At 41.2% G+C, this 14146-nt stretch overlaps 1 protein-coding gene across 3 annotated transcripts in view; it reads right to left on the reverse strand.

The window, feature by feature from the left end:
* The window catches only part of Hr3 (nuclear hormone receptor 3 ROR-beta), a 72273-nt gene that overhangs the window by 18188 nt on the left and 39939 nt on the right, over window positions 1-14146 (reverse strand). For all 3 annotated transcript variants that reach the window (XM_072305387.1, XM_072305386.1, XM_072305388.1), the window contains exons 3-4: window positions 1940-2111; window positions 1348-1550 (exon numbers count right to left, since the gene is read on the reverse strand). In XM_072305387.1, coding sequence (XP_072161488.1) covers window positions 1348-1550; window positions 1940-2111 — 375 coding nt within the window. The remainder of the gene's footprint in view (window positions 1-1347; window positions 1551-1939; window positions 2112-14146) is intronic.

The raw sequence follows: 14146 nt of genomic DNA on the forward strand, positions 1-14146 counted from the left end.
TAGGTATCAAGTTCGAAGAAAAATATAAATTGCGATTGTATTCAGTGAGGTCTCTCTCTATGTTGTTTGGCTTGATCGCATAGCCCTTATCGATCCTCTTTTCACCTAATCGAGAGGTGCATACAAACTTGAACTTAGTTGCAAGAAAAATTAGCCAATTTTTTATCGGAGAGATTCAGAGATATTTACAACACATCATGGGAAGAGGCATTTTCATAAAAGATTTTAATTAAAATGTATCATATTCCAAACCATTATGTGATTAAGTGTCATTCAAATCATGCGGACCAAGTACAGTCACGCAGTAAAATGCTAAACAGTGGGACCGGATATGTGGTAAGGGGCCTTATCTCCCAGGAGAAAAATTTCCGTGACTTTTTTCAAAAACTTAAAGCACGTTTTTCTTGAATCTACACATATATTGTCTCGGAACTTCACAACTCATAACTCCCTCCATTGTGAGCTCTAAGGGTCAAACTTATCAAGATTCTCTACAAGTAAGACAAACGGAGCCAACACGATATGAAAATAGAGCAGGGAAAAGAACACGTGTTGACGACGGCGCAGAGATACGACTATTCGTGCTTGATGGATATCCGTGTTGCGTCTGCAAAATTGAAGGCGCGATAGCGCGAGACGTGAACTCGCAATCTTCCGCTCTGAGCTGCCAATGGGGGTGCCGCGTCGCTTTCATTTGCAAGAAAGGTTAAAAAGAAAGGCCCTCGACTTCATACTACACTGGAAAAAAAAAAAAAAAAAAAACTCACTGGATCTAGAGTCCAGACCCTTGAAAACATTGACAAGAAAAATGACTATTGATTCACGCAGATTTAAGCTTATATCGAAAGGAAATCTGCTCAAATTAGGAGGCTTGGTTCTTGATTTAAACTTAAATCTGATTGAATCAATAGTATTTTCTTGTCGATGTTTTTAAGAGTCTGGACTCTGGATCCAATGAGTTTTTTTTCCAGTGTATCTTCAGCTGTGTTGCTGACATAGCCCTCGAGGGTAAGAAAGAAAAATCTGAAGATTCTTTTCGTCCAATATGCTTTTGAAAAAAGTTGAAGAAGCTTAAGGCTCCTGGTGATAAGGTCCCTTTTCACCAGTCCGGTCACGACTGAATCTGATACTAATTTTATAAAATGAGTAGAAAAATAACGAAAGTCGTCGGAGATGAGAGTTTGGAGGTTTCTCGAATAAGTCACTCGACTAAACTGTCAAGTGCAAGTGAGAGGTCCGTGCCGTTCAAGGAAGTTTATATTTCTTTGATAAGATTATTAGTGTGAGATTCGAGTCTATACACAGGAAGTATTGGAAAATGTCAAGTTAAAGAAAAAGAATATATACCCGTTGTGACGACATTGCCCATGATTCCGTTGTCCGGCGTGAGGGAGTCCAGACTTGTCGGCCGTGGGTCGTAAGCTGTTGTACTATCCACAAAGCTGTCAACGCCGTTGATTTCATATTGTAAAGCATGTGCTCCAACCGGTGTTGAGTATCCATATGGGCTGTTGGTGTAGTTTCCTATATCACTAGTGCTGTAAGGATATCTGGACCAAAAAGAAAAAGAAAAAAAATTAAGATGATGTAACGGAAGAAAAATAAAGTTCAACTCAGTGAAAAGGAACCAGCTTCAAATCGAGTAGGTACCGAAGATTCCGCGTTTGTAAATCTCCGCTCATGTTTTTTCATATATTTTTTTCCAAGGAAAGTAAACAAACGTTTATACTGAAAATTTGGGTGAATATCTTTTTCCACTCATTCTAAAAAAAAAAAGCTCATGAAATGTCAATGGAACATTTTGATTAGCTTTCCTCGAAGAAAGTAAAACAAGCTTGGGGATTTGTAAACATAGCTATTGAAATACGCATTTTTGGCTTTTAGCCATCGAGATAAATCATCATCATAGTAAGATAAAAGTAGAACATGGGAAACATACCCTCCATTGTATTGATGTAGCTGATCAGACGATGATGGAGTCTGTGCCTGATCAAAAACTGAGCTATCTGGAGCAGTCTCCGTTTGCGCCCTGCTCAGCTGAGCCCGATGAAACCGTACTTCATCTTCCACCTTTTCTCTTTGTTTCTTTGACATTCGACCGAATTTCACCGCTGAAACAACAAATTTAGAAGGCAATTGTAGCTTTCTCCAATTTCGAAACATAAAAACTGTTGAGCAATCAGAAAAATAAGTCAATAAATAAGACAGCAGGTTTAGAAAACGTACCGAATAACATGTGCAAAATAGAATGGCGAAGATCAGGTTTGAAGGTTCATTCCTACATTGAATGGTTTTACATTTCAAAAATAAAGTATGACAGGGAGTCTGCAACCTCGCAAACTGAGATACGTGGTTTGGGAGTTGTACCGTCGATATGCTTTTGGATGAACAAAAAATTGTTCCGACTGGGATCTTCAGGAACACATCATGAATGTCGATGAAATATGAATGTAAAGATATGAGATATACTTTTAATCGACTAAAATGCCTTCGAATGTGTCCATTTAGAAAGCGAATTATGACAGGAGGTCTACAGCGTCGCGAACCAGATCCACGTTTTTGCAGTTTAATCATCATTAAATGGATCTCATTCAGCAAAAAAGAACCAGCGCGAGTAGTGTTGTAAAAATGTTGTTTCTTCATAAATATCTCACAAATTTCCCGGAACTGCAAATATATTTTGCTTCCCACCGAAAAATTGTCAAATTTAAAGAAGAATAATTGTGTAAATTAATACTGTACATATTTCAAGTATTTTTTGAAAGAAAATAAGAAGTTGTAAGATTTTGACAACGCTGTAATCGCGCTGATTCCTTCTTGCTAAACGAGATCCAAATATTATAACGGATTTCATGCTATAAATTTTAGAGCCGTAAATGATCGCACTGGAAAAAAAAAAACACATTGGATTAAAGTCCAGACTCTTGAAAACATATACAAGAAAAAGGACTCTTGATTCAATCAGATTTAAGCTTAAATCAAAAGGAAATCCGCTCAAATTAAAGGGCTTGCTTCTTGATTTAAGCAAAAATCCGATTGAATCAAGAATATTTTTTCTTGTCGATGTTTTTAAGAGTCTGGACTCTAGATCCAATGTGTTTTTTTATCCAGTGCGATTATCGGTATTTCCCCATTTGACGCTATGATAAGGAATCAATTATTAAAGTGTTCATTGCGGACACCCTGTTTATCGATCCTTTTCCACAGGCAGATCAATCGATATATCGCAAAGCATACCAAGCCACTGAAGAAACCCCTGAGGTCTTACGTTCTTCTTCCGTTAAGCCGTCCCGGACGTGCAACGCCGCGGGCGAGGGGGCAATGGGACAAGGAACGAGACAAAAAATTATCAATTCTCGACTGACCGACAAAACGACGTAACTCACATTGAGACGAGCCCGGAACAGCATTAAAGCTTACGGGCGCCAGGGTTCATCGCGCGGTGCAGTTACGCCTTACGCCAGGCGGGCGACGAATTAACAGAGTAACAGTAAAACGCGGGCCGGGCATCTCCGGAGATGAGATGAGAAATGAACGGCGCTACAATGCCGCCAAATCGCGGTAGAAATCACCGCAAAAACCCAGAGTCGAGAGTGGATTTCAGCTGCGAGGCGGCAACGCGGCAAGGAACGAGGAAGATCCGTAATAAACCATGATATAACGGACCGCGTACGGAGTTGCGGAGGAGCCGAGTGACGTCACCGTGACGTAACGGAGTGTGGTGACGTAAGGGGGGGGGGGGGGAACTCGGCGAGGTAACGGTACCCCCAAACCCGGTCATGGGATAACGGTGCGGTGCTCGGCGCTCGGCTCGGCGGATGGAGTGGGAGGTGGTGTATCGCCGGTTGCCGCGCGTGGAATTGAAGGCGCACTGGTGCGATCCAGACTTACCGCGCGACGCGCGGCGAGTGCTGCCGCGCTACGGAAGAACGCCGTACGAGCCTCCAGACGTTGCCGAATTTCTTCCGATAAAAGCCGAATTTACTGGGAAAAATACGAATATTTTTTTCCGAAATTGCCGAACAATTTTGTGCACGGATGGATCTGAAATATCTGAAAGTTCCGAGGAAAAATATGCATAAATTTCGTCAAAAATACTTGTTTTATCAAGAAACATTTGGCGACTCTCGAATTCACTAATTTTTTTTACGCTAAACTAATTTCACACACTCGGTTACACAATTCACTAAAAACATCAGTTCGTTACAAGGATATCAATCCAACATCATCCTAGACCAAGAATAATATTCTCTGGTGGAAAAACGATTAGAGTAGCTACAATCTTTGTCGGGGAAACAACGTATCATCAGATTGACTACATTTTGCAATTGGGAACTACAGATTCTAACTCAACATAAAAACAACGCATGAACCATCAGTTTCCTTATGCACATACGTGTTTTTTCGGATAAGCCAGAATTTATGGTTCCTAATTGCTAAGTAAAGTCCAGATTAAAGTGTGGAAATTGAGCCGATTCCATTTGCCGTAGTGAAGGCACCCACAGATTCGAAAGACTTCTTCGATTGAAGTGCCCAGTACTAAAAACGCCTTCAAAACTTCGACCAGCAACACATGCTGCACGCTCAGGCCAAACTACTAAATCTCCTTTCGGAAGGCGTTTCGACTCGCGGGAGCAGCAGAGCAGCGCGGCTGCCCGTGGCTTTATCGCGTCACCGAACAAGGAAAACAGAAGAGGCAGCTTCGTCGCTCCCAGATCGTTCAGAATTTTCGCATTTCCCCGAACTTCTCTCGCGGAAAATGCGCGCGACTTGGCAAGCGCGCAATAATTCACGAAATTAGCCCCGATTCGAAAAGTTGGTGACTGGGGCTCATCCTGGGTCAACGGTCTCCCGATTTTGTTGCCGGATTTGGCGCGCTCCGGGTCGATTGTCGAGTTGCCATGAATCGTATTCGATAGTGGTTCGATGTATCGTTCGGTTCAAAACAATAGAACATAACCTCAAACAAAAATTTTAGAACTCAAGAGGGTAAAGCTGAAAATGAGAAAATTCCTGACATTGTCTCTATTGATTGCCACTTTTACTCATATGTATAAAAAATCATCTACACTGGAAAAAAAAACACATTGGATCTAGAGTCCAGACTCTTGAAAACATTGACAAGAAAAAGTACTCTTGATTCAATCAGATTTTTGCTTATTGTTGCCAGTGTTTGCAGGAAATACCCGCGGCTCAGGGATCATCGTTCGTGGGCCCTAGTATAAATCATAAGGAAATCCGCTCAAATTAAGAGGCTTGGTTCTTAATTTAAGCAAAAATCCGATTGAATCAAGAGTATTTTTTCTTGTCGATGTTTTTAAGAGTCTGGACTCCAGATCCAATGTGTTTTTTTTCCAGTGCGGGCGATGCACGGTGGATCGAGTCAATGGGGGAGGTCGGACAAAATTTGGAAACTTAAAAAGCTTACAACTCCGTTAAATCAAAACTTTGGGATTTTGAAAATGGTACTTTAGGTTTCCTCGTAAAATTTTCTCCAAAGAACACACCTCAAACTTTAAAATGTAGCGAATTTAACATAAACATTTGCAGTTTCAGTCAAAAATTTTACGTCCGACTTCTCTGATTGCCTCGATCCGCTGTGCGACGGAGGGGGGACTCGGGCCCCGGGAAGCGTTCGTTGTCGCGTCGTCCCCACCGGGCACGTTGGACTCGCTCGGGCAATGTTAGCCATGGCGGCATTGAAAGTGCAAGTGCTAATGTAGGTCATTCGAGATAATTTAAGAATAAATTGGAGTTTGTTGACTCCCCTCCTCCCGACCGGCGCCTGCAACTCCTCGAGTGCCCGGCACCACACTCCAACACCCCCCCCCTCCCTCCCTCGGGCTGTATCCCTGAGGACCCCCGTAGCGCGTGCGTTGAATGCAGTTCAGTTTCTAGCCGTGCGTCGCGACGGGCTGTCGAGCGACGATGCGCGCGGAGAAAATGGGGTGATGGAATCGGGGAGGAAGGAGAGATTAGCGAGGGAAAGAAGCAGCGGACTTAGACAAAGCTATAGACAAAGAGAAAATGGAGTGAGAGAATCGGGAAAAGAAGGATAAACTTGCGCGGGGAAAGAAGCAGCTGACTGAATATTGAAATTGATAGACATAGTTGTGGACAAAGACAAAGCAGAAATGGAGTGGGAGAATCGGGGAAGAAGGAGAGATTAGCGAAGGAAAGAAGCAGCGGACTTAGACAAAGCTATAGACAGAAAGAAAATGGAGTGAGGGAATCGGGAAAAGAAGAAATAACTGGCGCAGGAAAAGAAGCAGCTGACTGAATATTGAAATCGATAGACATAGTTGTGGACAAAGAAAAAGCAGGAATGGAATGGGGGAATCGGGAAAAGAACGGAGAATACGGGAAGGAAAAGAAGCAGCGCACTGATTTATTGAAATTGATAGACATAGCTGTGGACAAAGACAAGAGGAAATGGATGTGATGGAGTCGGGAAAAGAAGGAGAAATTAGCGAAGGAAAAGAAGTAGCGAACTGATTATTGAAATTGATAGACATAGCTGTAGACAAAGACAAAGAGGAAATGGAGTGAGGGAATCGGGAAGAGAACGAGAAATTAGCGAAGGAAAAGAGGTAGCGAACTGATTATTGAAATTGATAGACAGAGCTATAGACAAAGCTAAGAGGAAATGAAGTGAGGGAATTGGGAAAAGAACGAGAAATAAGCGAAGGAATAGGAGCTCTGGCTCCCTCAAAACCAAATAAATTTCCGGGAAAAGTAATTGCGCGACTAGATTGACCGCAGTTTATAAGGGGTAACTTGAACATGTCAGCTGAGTAGTTGACAAGACACCATGTCACCACTTTCGAGAAAATCGTGCTCACCGCTTTTCCGAAAACGCGCCCCTTCGCCTACTTTGGCGGCACGCAGATGCTCCAGTCCTAGGCTGCCATGCTAAGGGAAAACGCCGTATGGGCCTTTAGAAGTTGCCAAGTTTCTTCCGATAAAAGCCGAAATTACTCGCAAATTTGTGAATATTATTTTCCAAAAATTTTAGGTAATTTTTACGCGATTTCATCTAAAATACCTAATAATTTCAAGGAAAAATATATATGAATGTTGTCAAAAATACCTTTTTTGTCAAGGGAAATTTGGCAACTCTAGAATGCTCATACGGCGTTCTTCCTTAGGTCGGCAGGATTGGGTCCAAAAGTAACAAAAAAGAGCAATTCGTCTGAAAAATCAAAGAACCGTTGCGTATCGTAAAACATCGGGATTCACGCATTGTTGCGACTCCGGGTTTATTATAATCACGGTCCTTTTGTTTTCTTGACTTTCTTTTCATTCGATTTCCACTCCCGTCTCTTGACCGCACCGCATGTTTCCGAAAAAGACGTACTGTAAATTAGTTCGTCTACGATCGAGACAGGCCGACATTTCTTCTTTTATTTTCCCCAACCGTCCCTTTCTATTTTTTTTAGGATTCGAGATGGTGTTTTTTCTAGAGGTCTGGATGAGGATATGGGAATTGGGAAATGCATTGTTGCCCCGTCGTGGGATTAAGAATCGTCTTATTTTTCGCTGACAATGCATATTGAAAAATTTAAACGCCGATAATTTTTTTTTTTATTAAAAAGGAATAAACAAAGATACCTACATGATGATGAAAAAGTAATCCAGAGGAAATTTTTTTATACTCCCGGATACTATATACTAGATTATACTTTCGGTGTTAAGACTATGCTAGATAATGGGTATTTTTTCTTCTTTTTTCACTTCCTGCGATTTCATCAAAAGATAAATTTAACATCCTCAATTTGACGTATTTCTGCAAAACGGAACTATGTGCATTAAGACATGAGCCCTGCGACTCATAAAGGTAAATGCATAACACGGCTCACGTCATAATGCACATACTTCCGTTTGGCAGAAATACATCCAAAAAATAAAAGAGAAAGTGAACTTAAAATTAAATTTTTTGAAAAGAGTCAAGAAATTCAAGAGGAGCAATGATTTATTCACGATTAATATTCAGCTCCCGAATAAACAGACTAAATTTTATATCAACAAATTTTGATGAAATTCTGATACTTTCGGTGCACTCAATTTAATTTTTCAACAAACAATAAAACTTCCGGGAAGATATTCGTAGTTATCTTCGTAGCCAAAACTAAAATTTGAATATTAATGCAATTTCGGAGGATAAATGTTTTGAGCCACATTCAGGGAGTCACGCAACGCACAATATACACTTTACTCAATTTGATAAAAGAGTCTTTTTTTAATTTTTTTAAGAAAACGGAAGTATATCAACCACTAATTTTTGACGGAGTGAATTTGGCAACATCGTATCAACAACACAGCTACAGGCTTCGTCAAGCAGGTTATATTGTAGGAAGAGGAGAAAGGCGGGTCATGGAGTAACCAATAACGAAGATGACCGTGAAATTGCGCCTTTTTTGAGCCCAAACAAACCCAGACTCTAGGCCTTTCTCTGTAGACGTTCCCTCTCTCTCCTCTTCCTGGTTTTCGATGCAGCCTCCTCCACATTCCGGTTCTTTTTCCTTCGTTTCCTTCCCATTTTTGAAAATCAAACCTACTATTGTTTTGCAAAAAACGACGCGAGTTGGTCTCCATGGCTGCAGTTGCGAGATCATGCGAAATAATTTACTTATTTCTTCTAATTTCGCTGGAAAGGCTCTTGCAACACTGACATTTTGAGTGACCCACACGTGCGGTTAATATTTTTTGGTTAATTTTTTTGTGGGTTACATTGACCAAATCTTTGGGTTGAAAATTTGCAACCCCCTCAGAAATTAGACTTGAGCCGCCAGGATCACACCAGATCGCACAGGAGGCGAAGGGGGTGTACGCCCGAAAAAATAAGGAAGAGAAGGGAAAGAAAGAAAGAAACGGAGGAGAGAAGAGGGAAGGACACTTATAATTGGTAATTATTCATGACAGAATGTACTCAAACTGCAAATTCAATGCTTTAAAATTTCAAAAAAATTTCGGGGGAGCCCCCCTCCCCGACCCATTTTACACCCCCGTTCAAGTGTCATGCTCCGCCAATAGTGCATTAGCTGGTTCAGCAGGTCACTTCCTTCAACCCCGGATGTCTTAAAACAGCCTTCGGTTTCGTTAGATTGAACCAAAAATGTTGTCGATTATCGACGTTTTATTTGGTTAAACTGACCGAAAAACGTAACTCAAAACTAGCAGCCATGAACATGGACATTTTGAACAGTGTAAACGTTTGTTTCCAACGGCCGATTTTGCCTTTACGACTCTATTTAGGCCTCCGGACACGGCAACCATGTGAGCAGAAGCTGTAAATAACCTCGCTGACATGTTTTGCAAATATCTGTCCGCAGAAGAACCGAGGAAGGGCCAAGGACTGGCCGCAGTCTCGGGGGTTGAGGGCCGCGAGAGGGTGGGGTGGCTTTGTTTTGTTCCGAACAAAAACAATTAGTTTTGTCCACTTGTTTCTTCTTCTTCTTCCGAGAGCTCTCTTTCGGCCGCATCAAATGCATTATTCAATGCAGATTGGACAAATTACGCTTTTTATTGGTGGGTTCTTTGTTTTCCTGCATCGTCTGCGCGGCTGTTCGGTCGGAAAAGACGATCTGCGCATCTGTGGAGAATCGGGCCTTTGATTTCAGATCGAACCTCGTCAATGAACGCCTCTCTTCCGTGCGTCTCAATCTTCTTTATTTTTTTAATTTTTTTTGCAGTAGAACAAACGCCTTTACAAAATTGAGAAGACAGTTGGATTGCATTTTGCAAAAAGGAACCACTAGCATTACGATGTTGCTAAGATTGTGCAACTTCTTTTGTCTTTGAGGAAAAACCCGATTATCCCTTAATAGTTTCTATTTTACTCGCTAAAAATTGTAAATTTACGACAAAAATTACCATCTAAATTTCATAGTTTTTCACAATTTCCGCAATTTTATTGCAAAGAATGAAGTTGCACAATCTTAGCATCGTTTGCAATGTTAGTGGTTCCTTTTTGCAAAATGCAATCCAGTTTATTTTTATGTGGATAAGAAACTGAACGTGTTCAAGGAACTGTGGGCGCACGGTTTGCGATCCTCTTAGTTCCTTTCGATTTCACTGCATTTGCACATAATACCTACTAGCATAAACTGCATACATATTACGTTCAATTGAGTGCATGTTTTGTGAAAAATATTTTGAATTTTCTTTAACGACCTGTACCAAGTCCAGTGAACTTTCCAAGGAGATTTTCCCTGTAGTTTACGGTATGAAAATGAACTGGGTGAGACAATTAGGAAGTGTCCTGATGTCCTCGTAAAAACGGTCAATTCATTACACAAACGACGACTAGAAAAGTCCGACGCTGCGCAATTTAGATCGTAAGGCAAAATAGACAACCATGTGAGCATAACTTTAATGAATTGCATGCTTGACAAAAGAATGACATTTCCTACTGCCGCAGTAGACGGAATTCTCATATACACTGAACTTTCGTTGTGATCAAATCCTTGCGTGGCAAATTAAGGTAAGCAACTATTCGCACAACTTAGTCGTAAATTGCACACTTCACTAAATGAAGACGTTCCGTACTTTCATGCTGCTCTGAAGGTACAAATCCACGCAGGGTCTTTTTAAATTATGCATTTTTGATGGGTTCAACAATTCGCGCATCATTGTCTTTATTCGCGTGCAATACTAAATGAAGGCGATTTGTACTATCATGCTAAATTGAAAGTACAGAACCACGAAAAGTCGTTTCAAGATCACACGTTGTTGATGAGATTGGAGTAGGATAGGCAACTATTCGTGCATCATTGTCGTAAATTGCATACGCGACTAAACGCAGGCGTTTTAGATTGTCACGTTACACAGATCAGAGCCAAGTCCCTTTATACGAAACTACGCAGTGTTTCCAAACATAAAAACGATTCAACGATACGTCAGGTCGCCATCAGATTTCCATTTTCCATTCCATTACATTTTTATGTTTTTGGGCTGTTTTCAGCCTGGGTTAATCTAAATCGGTCTAATTCGGTCTTGGTGATTACTTCCACCCCATGAGTTTTCGGTGATTCCGCGCCTGAAGGCCTCCAGTCCAGTGGCGTGGCGTGAATTGCGATACATCGATTTTTATGACAATTTAACCTATGGAAAAGTATCGATGAACAGGGTGTTCGCAGCGAACACCTTAATAATAGATTATTTACCATAGGTTTAAATGACATAACAATCGATATATCGCAATTCACGCCACGCCACTGCTCCAGTCTCGTCGATTAATACGTGAGTTTTCTCGACCGCGGCCGAAGATTCGACAACACCGCGCCTATTGCAATTTTCCCGGCTAGCGGTCTAATTAACTTTAGCACCGTTCTAATGAAAATAATTACACTCTCCCGAAGGTGCGTTGTCATATGATGCGGAATTTACCGATGGAATAGGGGGGCGATCTTATGGTTGCCGATCTGGCACGCGACGCGACCATACCGCGAACCCGCGGTACGGCTCGACGCCCGCCATTATGGCACGTGGTCAAGATTGGAGGCAGAGCCTGACACCTTCATCACACTGCCATGCTAAGGAAGAACGTCGAACGAGTATTCGAACGTTGCCAAATTTCCTATCAGAAAACGTCAATTATTGCGGAAAGTTAAGGACGTTAGTCCGTGAAATTTTCAGGTAATTTACATCAAATTACGAACGACATTCTCCGAAAAATCGGATGAAAAATGTGTGGAAATTTTCCCGAAAATTCATTATTTGTCAAGTTAAATTTGGCAACGTCTGAAAGTTCAAACGGCGTTCTTCCATGGCACGGTAGCATACTTGGTCGTGTTTTTTGAGTCGCTTGCCGGTGAGTGTGCGGGTTTGTCGCTCCTGAATGGTAAGCAACCACGAATTTTCAAATTCTACTACTACAGTACTAAAATTCAAATTCTACTACTACTAAAGTAGGACTACTAAACTAAAGAGTTTGCACTGATTCCTACCTCGGTCAGTTGCATGCTCATTTTCTTGTTTTAATTTTTACATTTTTTAGCTTCTGTTCCAGTTGAGAATGGGCATGTGATTGGCCCGAAACGTCCTGGCTGCTTATGTATCTTCTAGCCTTGTATACCCATTTGTTTTTTGTATTTTAGTGTGTTTTTATTGTTGCTACTACTAAATTAACTACATTTGGATCGCGTTTAACAGAGAGGAACCAAGCCACATCAGCTATTGCCAAATTTAATTGGGCAATTTAATTTTGTACAAGAGAACGTTTGTGTGGATTTCTTTGAAAATGTTAAGGAATTTGCTTCGTACTATGCAGAAAATTCACTGAAAATTGCACAAAAATCCTCACAACCGTCATCATGTAAAAAAATAAATTTCCCAATTAAATTTAGCGAAAGCTGATGCGGTTTGATTCCTTTCCGCTTAACGCGGTCTGTTTGGACCAACATCATCAGAGACGAACCAGGTCACATCATGTTTTAAGGGGGGAAAAGAAACTTCGAAATTTTATTCCTCCACGAGACTTCATTTTTAGGACTATTATCAAGTTCGAAACATTAACGAATTAGAAACGGGAGGTAATTAAAGAAGTTTCTATAATCATTCGCGATCCATTATTCCAACTCTGTGAACAAAAAGAGGGAGGAAAAGTAAGGTACACAAAAGCCGGGGGCAACAATGGTGAACTCGTCAGGGGTGAAAATTCGCACAGGGCACGGACGCTGCACGGTTGCAAATTTTTCGCCAGGGCGAACTTTTACACGCAAAATTGAGCAATGTTCGTGGGGAACGGCAAAAAGTCACGGGTAGGCGAAACTCAGCGGAGCGCTACCAACCGGAGTGCGGGAATTGCGAAAGTAATTACGCTGATTACCGATGGAATATAATTGATAAGGAAGAACGGGTGCGCCCGAAAGGGTAGGCAATTTCCATGGCGAGCGGAGTTCAACCCCGTGCCGCGGGGAAATTCGGGTTTCCGCGCCGATGTTGCCAAGTGCCATCAAAAATAGCATTATTAGGTCCTGGATACTATTTTTCATTTTTAAAAGAGTGTATTTTTCCATTTCTGTTTCGCTGGCTTCTGATAGCGCTAAAACCGGACATGTCTACATTGGAAGTTTTCGGACGACCTATGTACAATACGTCGTTTTCCGGACGAGGGAGTGTAACCACATTCCAAGGTTGTAAAACTGACTCAAATTATTAAAGCCTTTACAAAATAAACCTGCGCAAATTTCATTGACAATTTTTCTACTTTTCGTAGGAGTCCCAAGATTCTCCAGGTAACGAAGCATTTTCCGCGAGGAAATTCGGTAACAATGAAATGTAGTTACGTTCTTACGTTAGGGACGCAAAAATTGGCAGAAAAGGGTACGATTTTACTTAAGACACCAGGCATCTCTCAATCTACTCATGCCATCGCCCAGACGCAACTATTCGAACTCAAAGGATGTCCGCGTTGCATACACACAAAATTGCAGGCGTTTTGGTTGTCTCAACAGCCACGCCTGCCTGCCTGCGAGCATTCATGCCCACAAAGGATGTCCATTTGGCATATAAAATCTTGTTGACTATAACACTAGGATTCAAGTAGGAAAAGCTAAAAACGAGAAAATTCCTGGCAATTTGACTTTTCATTGCCATTTGGCCATCAAAAAAATAAAAAATCCATCACTAAATACCCGTTCCCCCAGATCTCTAAACACTGGAAAGATAAAAAAAACACATTGGATCTAGAGTCCAGACTCTTGAAAACATTGACAAGAAAAAATACTCTTGATTCAATCAGATTTAAGCTTAAATCAAAAGGAAATCCGCTCAAATTAAGAGGTTTGGTTCTTGATTTAAGCTTAAATCCGATCGAATCAAGAGTATTTTTTCTTGTCGATGTTTTTAAGAGTCTGGACTCTGGATCCAATGTGTTTTTTTCCAGTGATCAAAAGAATAAAAAAATCCATCACTAAATACCCGTTCCCTCAGATCTCTAAAATTGACTTTCGAGGCTACGTTTACACGTTGAACCAATCGAAATCGATACAATCTCACCTGTATGATATACGATCCATAGGGACACGTCTTTACGTCAGAGTAGCGAAAGCCCGAAAAAAATTACCAGAAGATGGCGCCTGCGGGTCGATACTTGAATCAATATCAAACGACCTTGATCGATAGAATACATCGCTAAGATAGG

The sequence above is a fragment of the Bemisia tabaci genome, chromosome 10 (genome assembly GCF_918797505.1).
Source record: "Bemisia tabaci chromosome 10, PGI_BMITA_v3".
NCBI lineage: Eukaryota > Metazoa > Arthropoda > Insecta > Hemiptera > Aleyrodidae > Bemisia > Bemisia tabaci.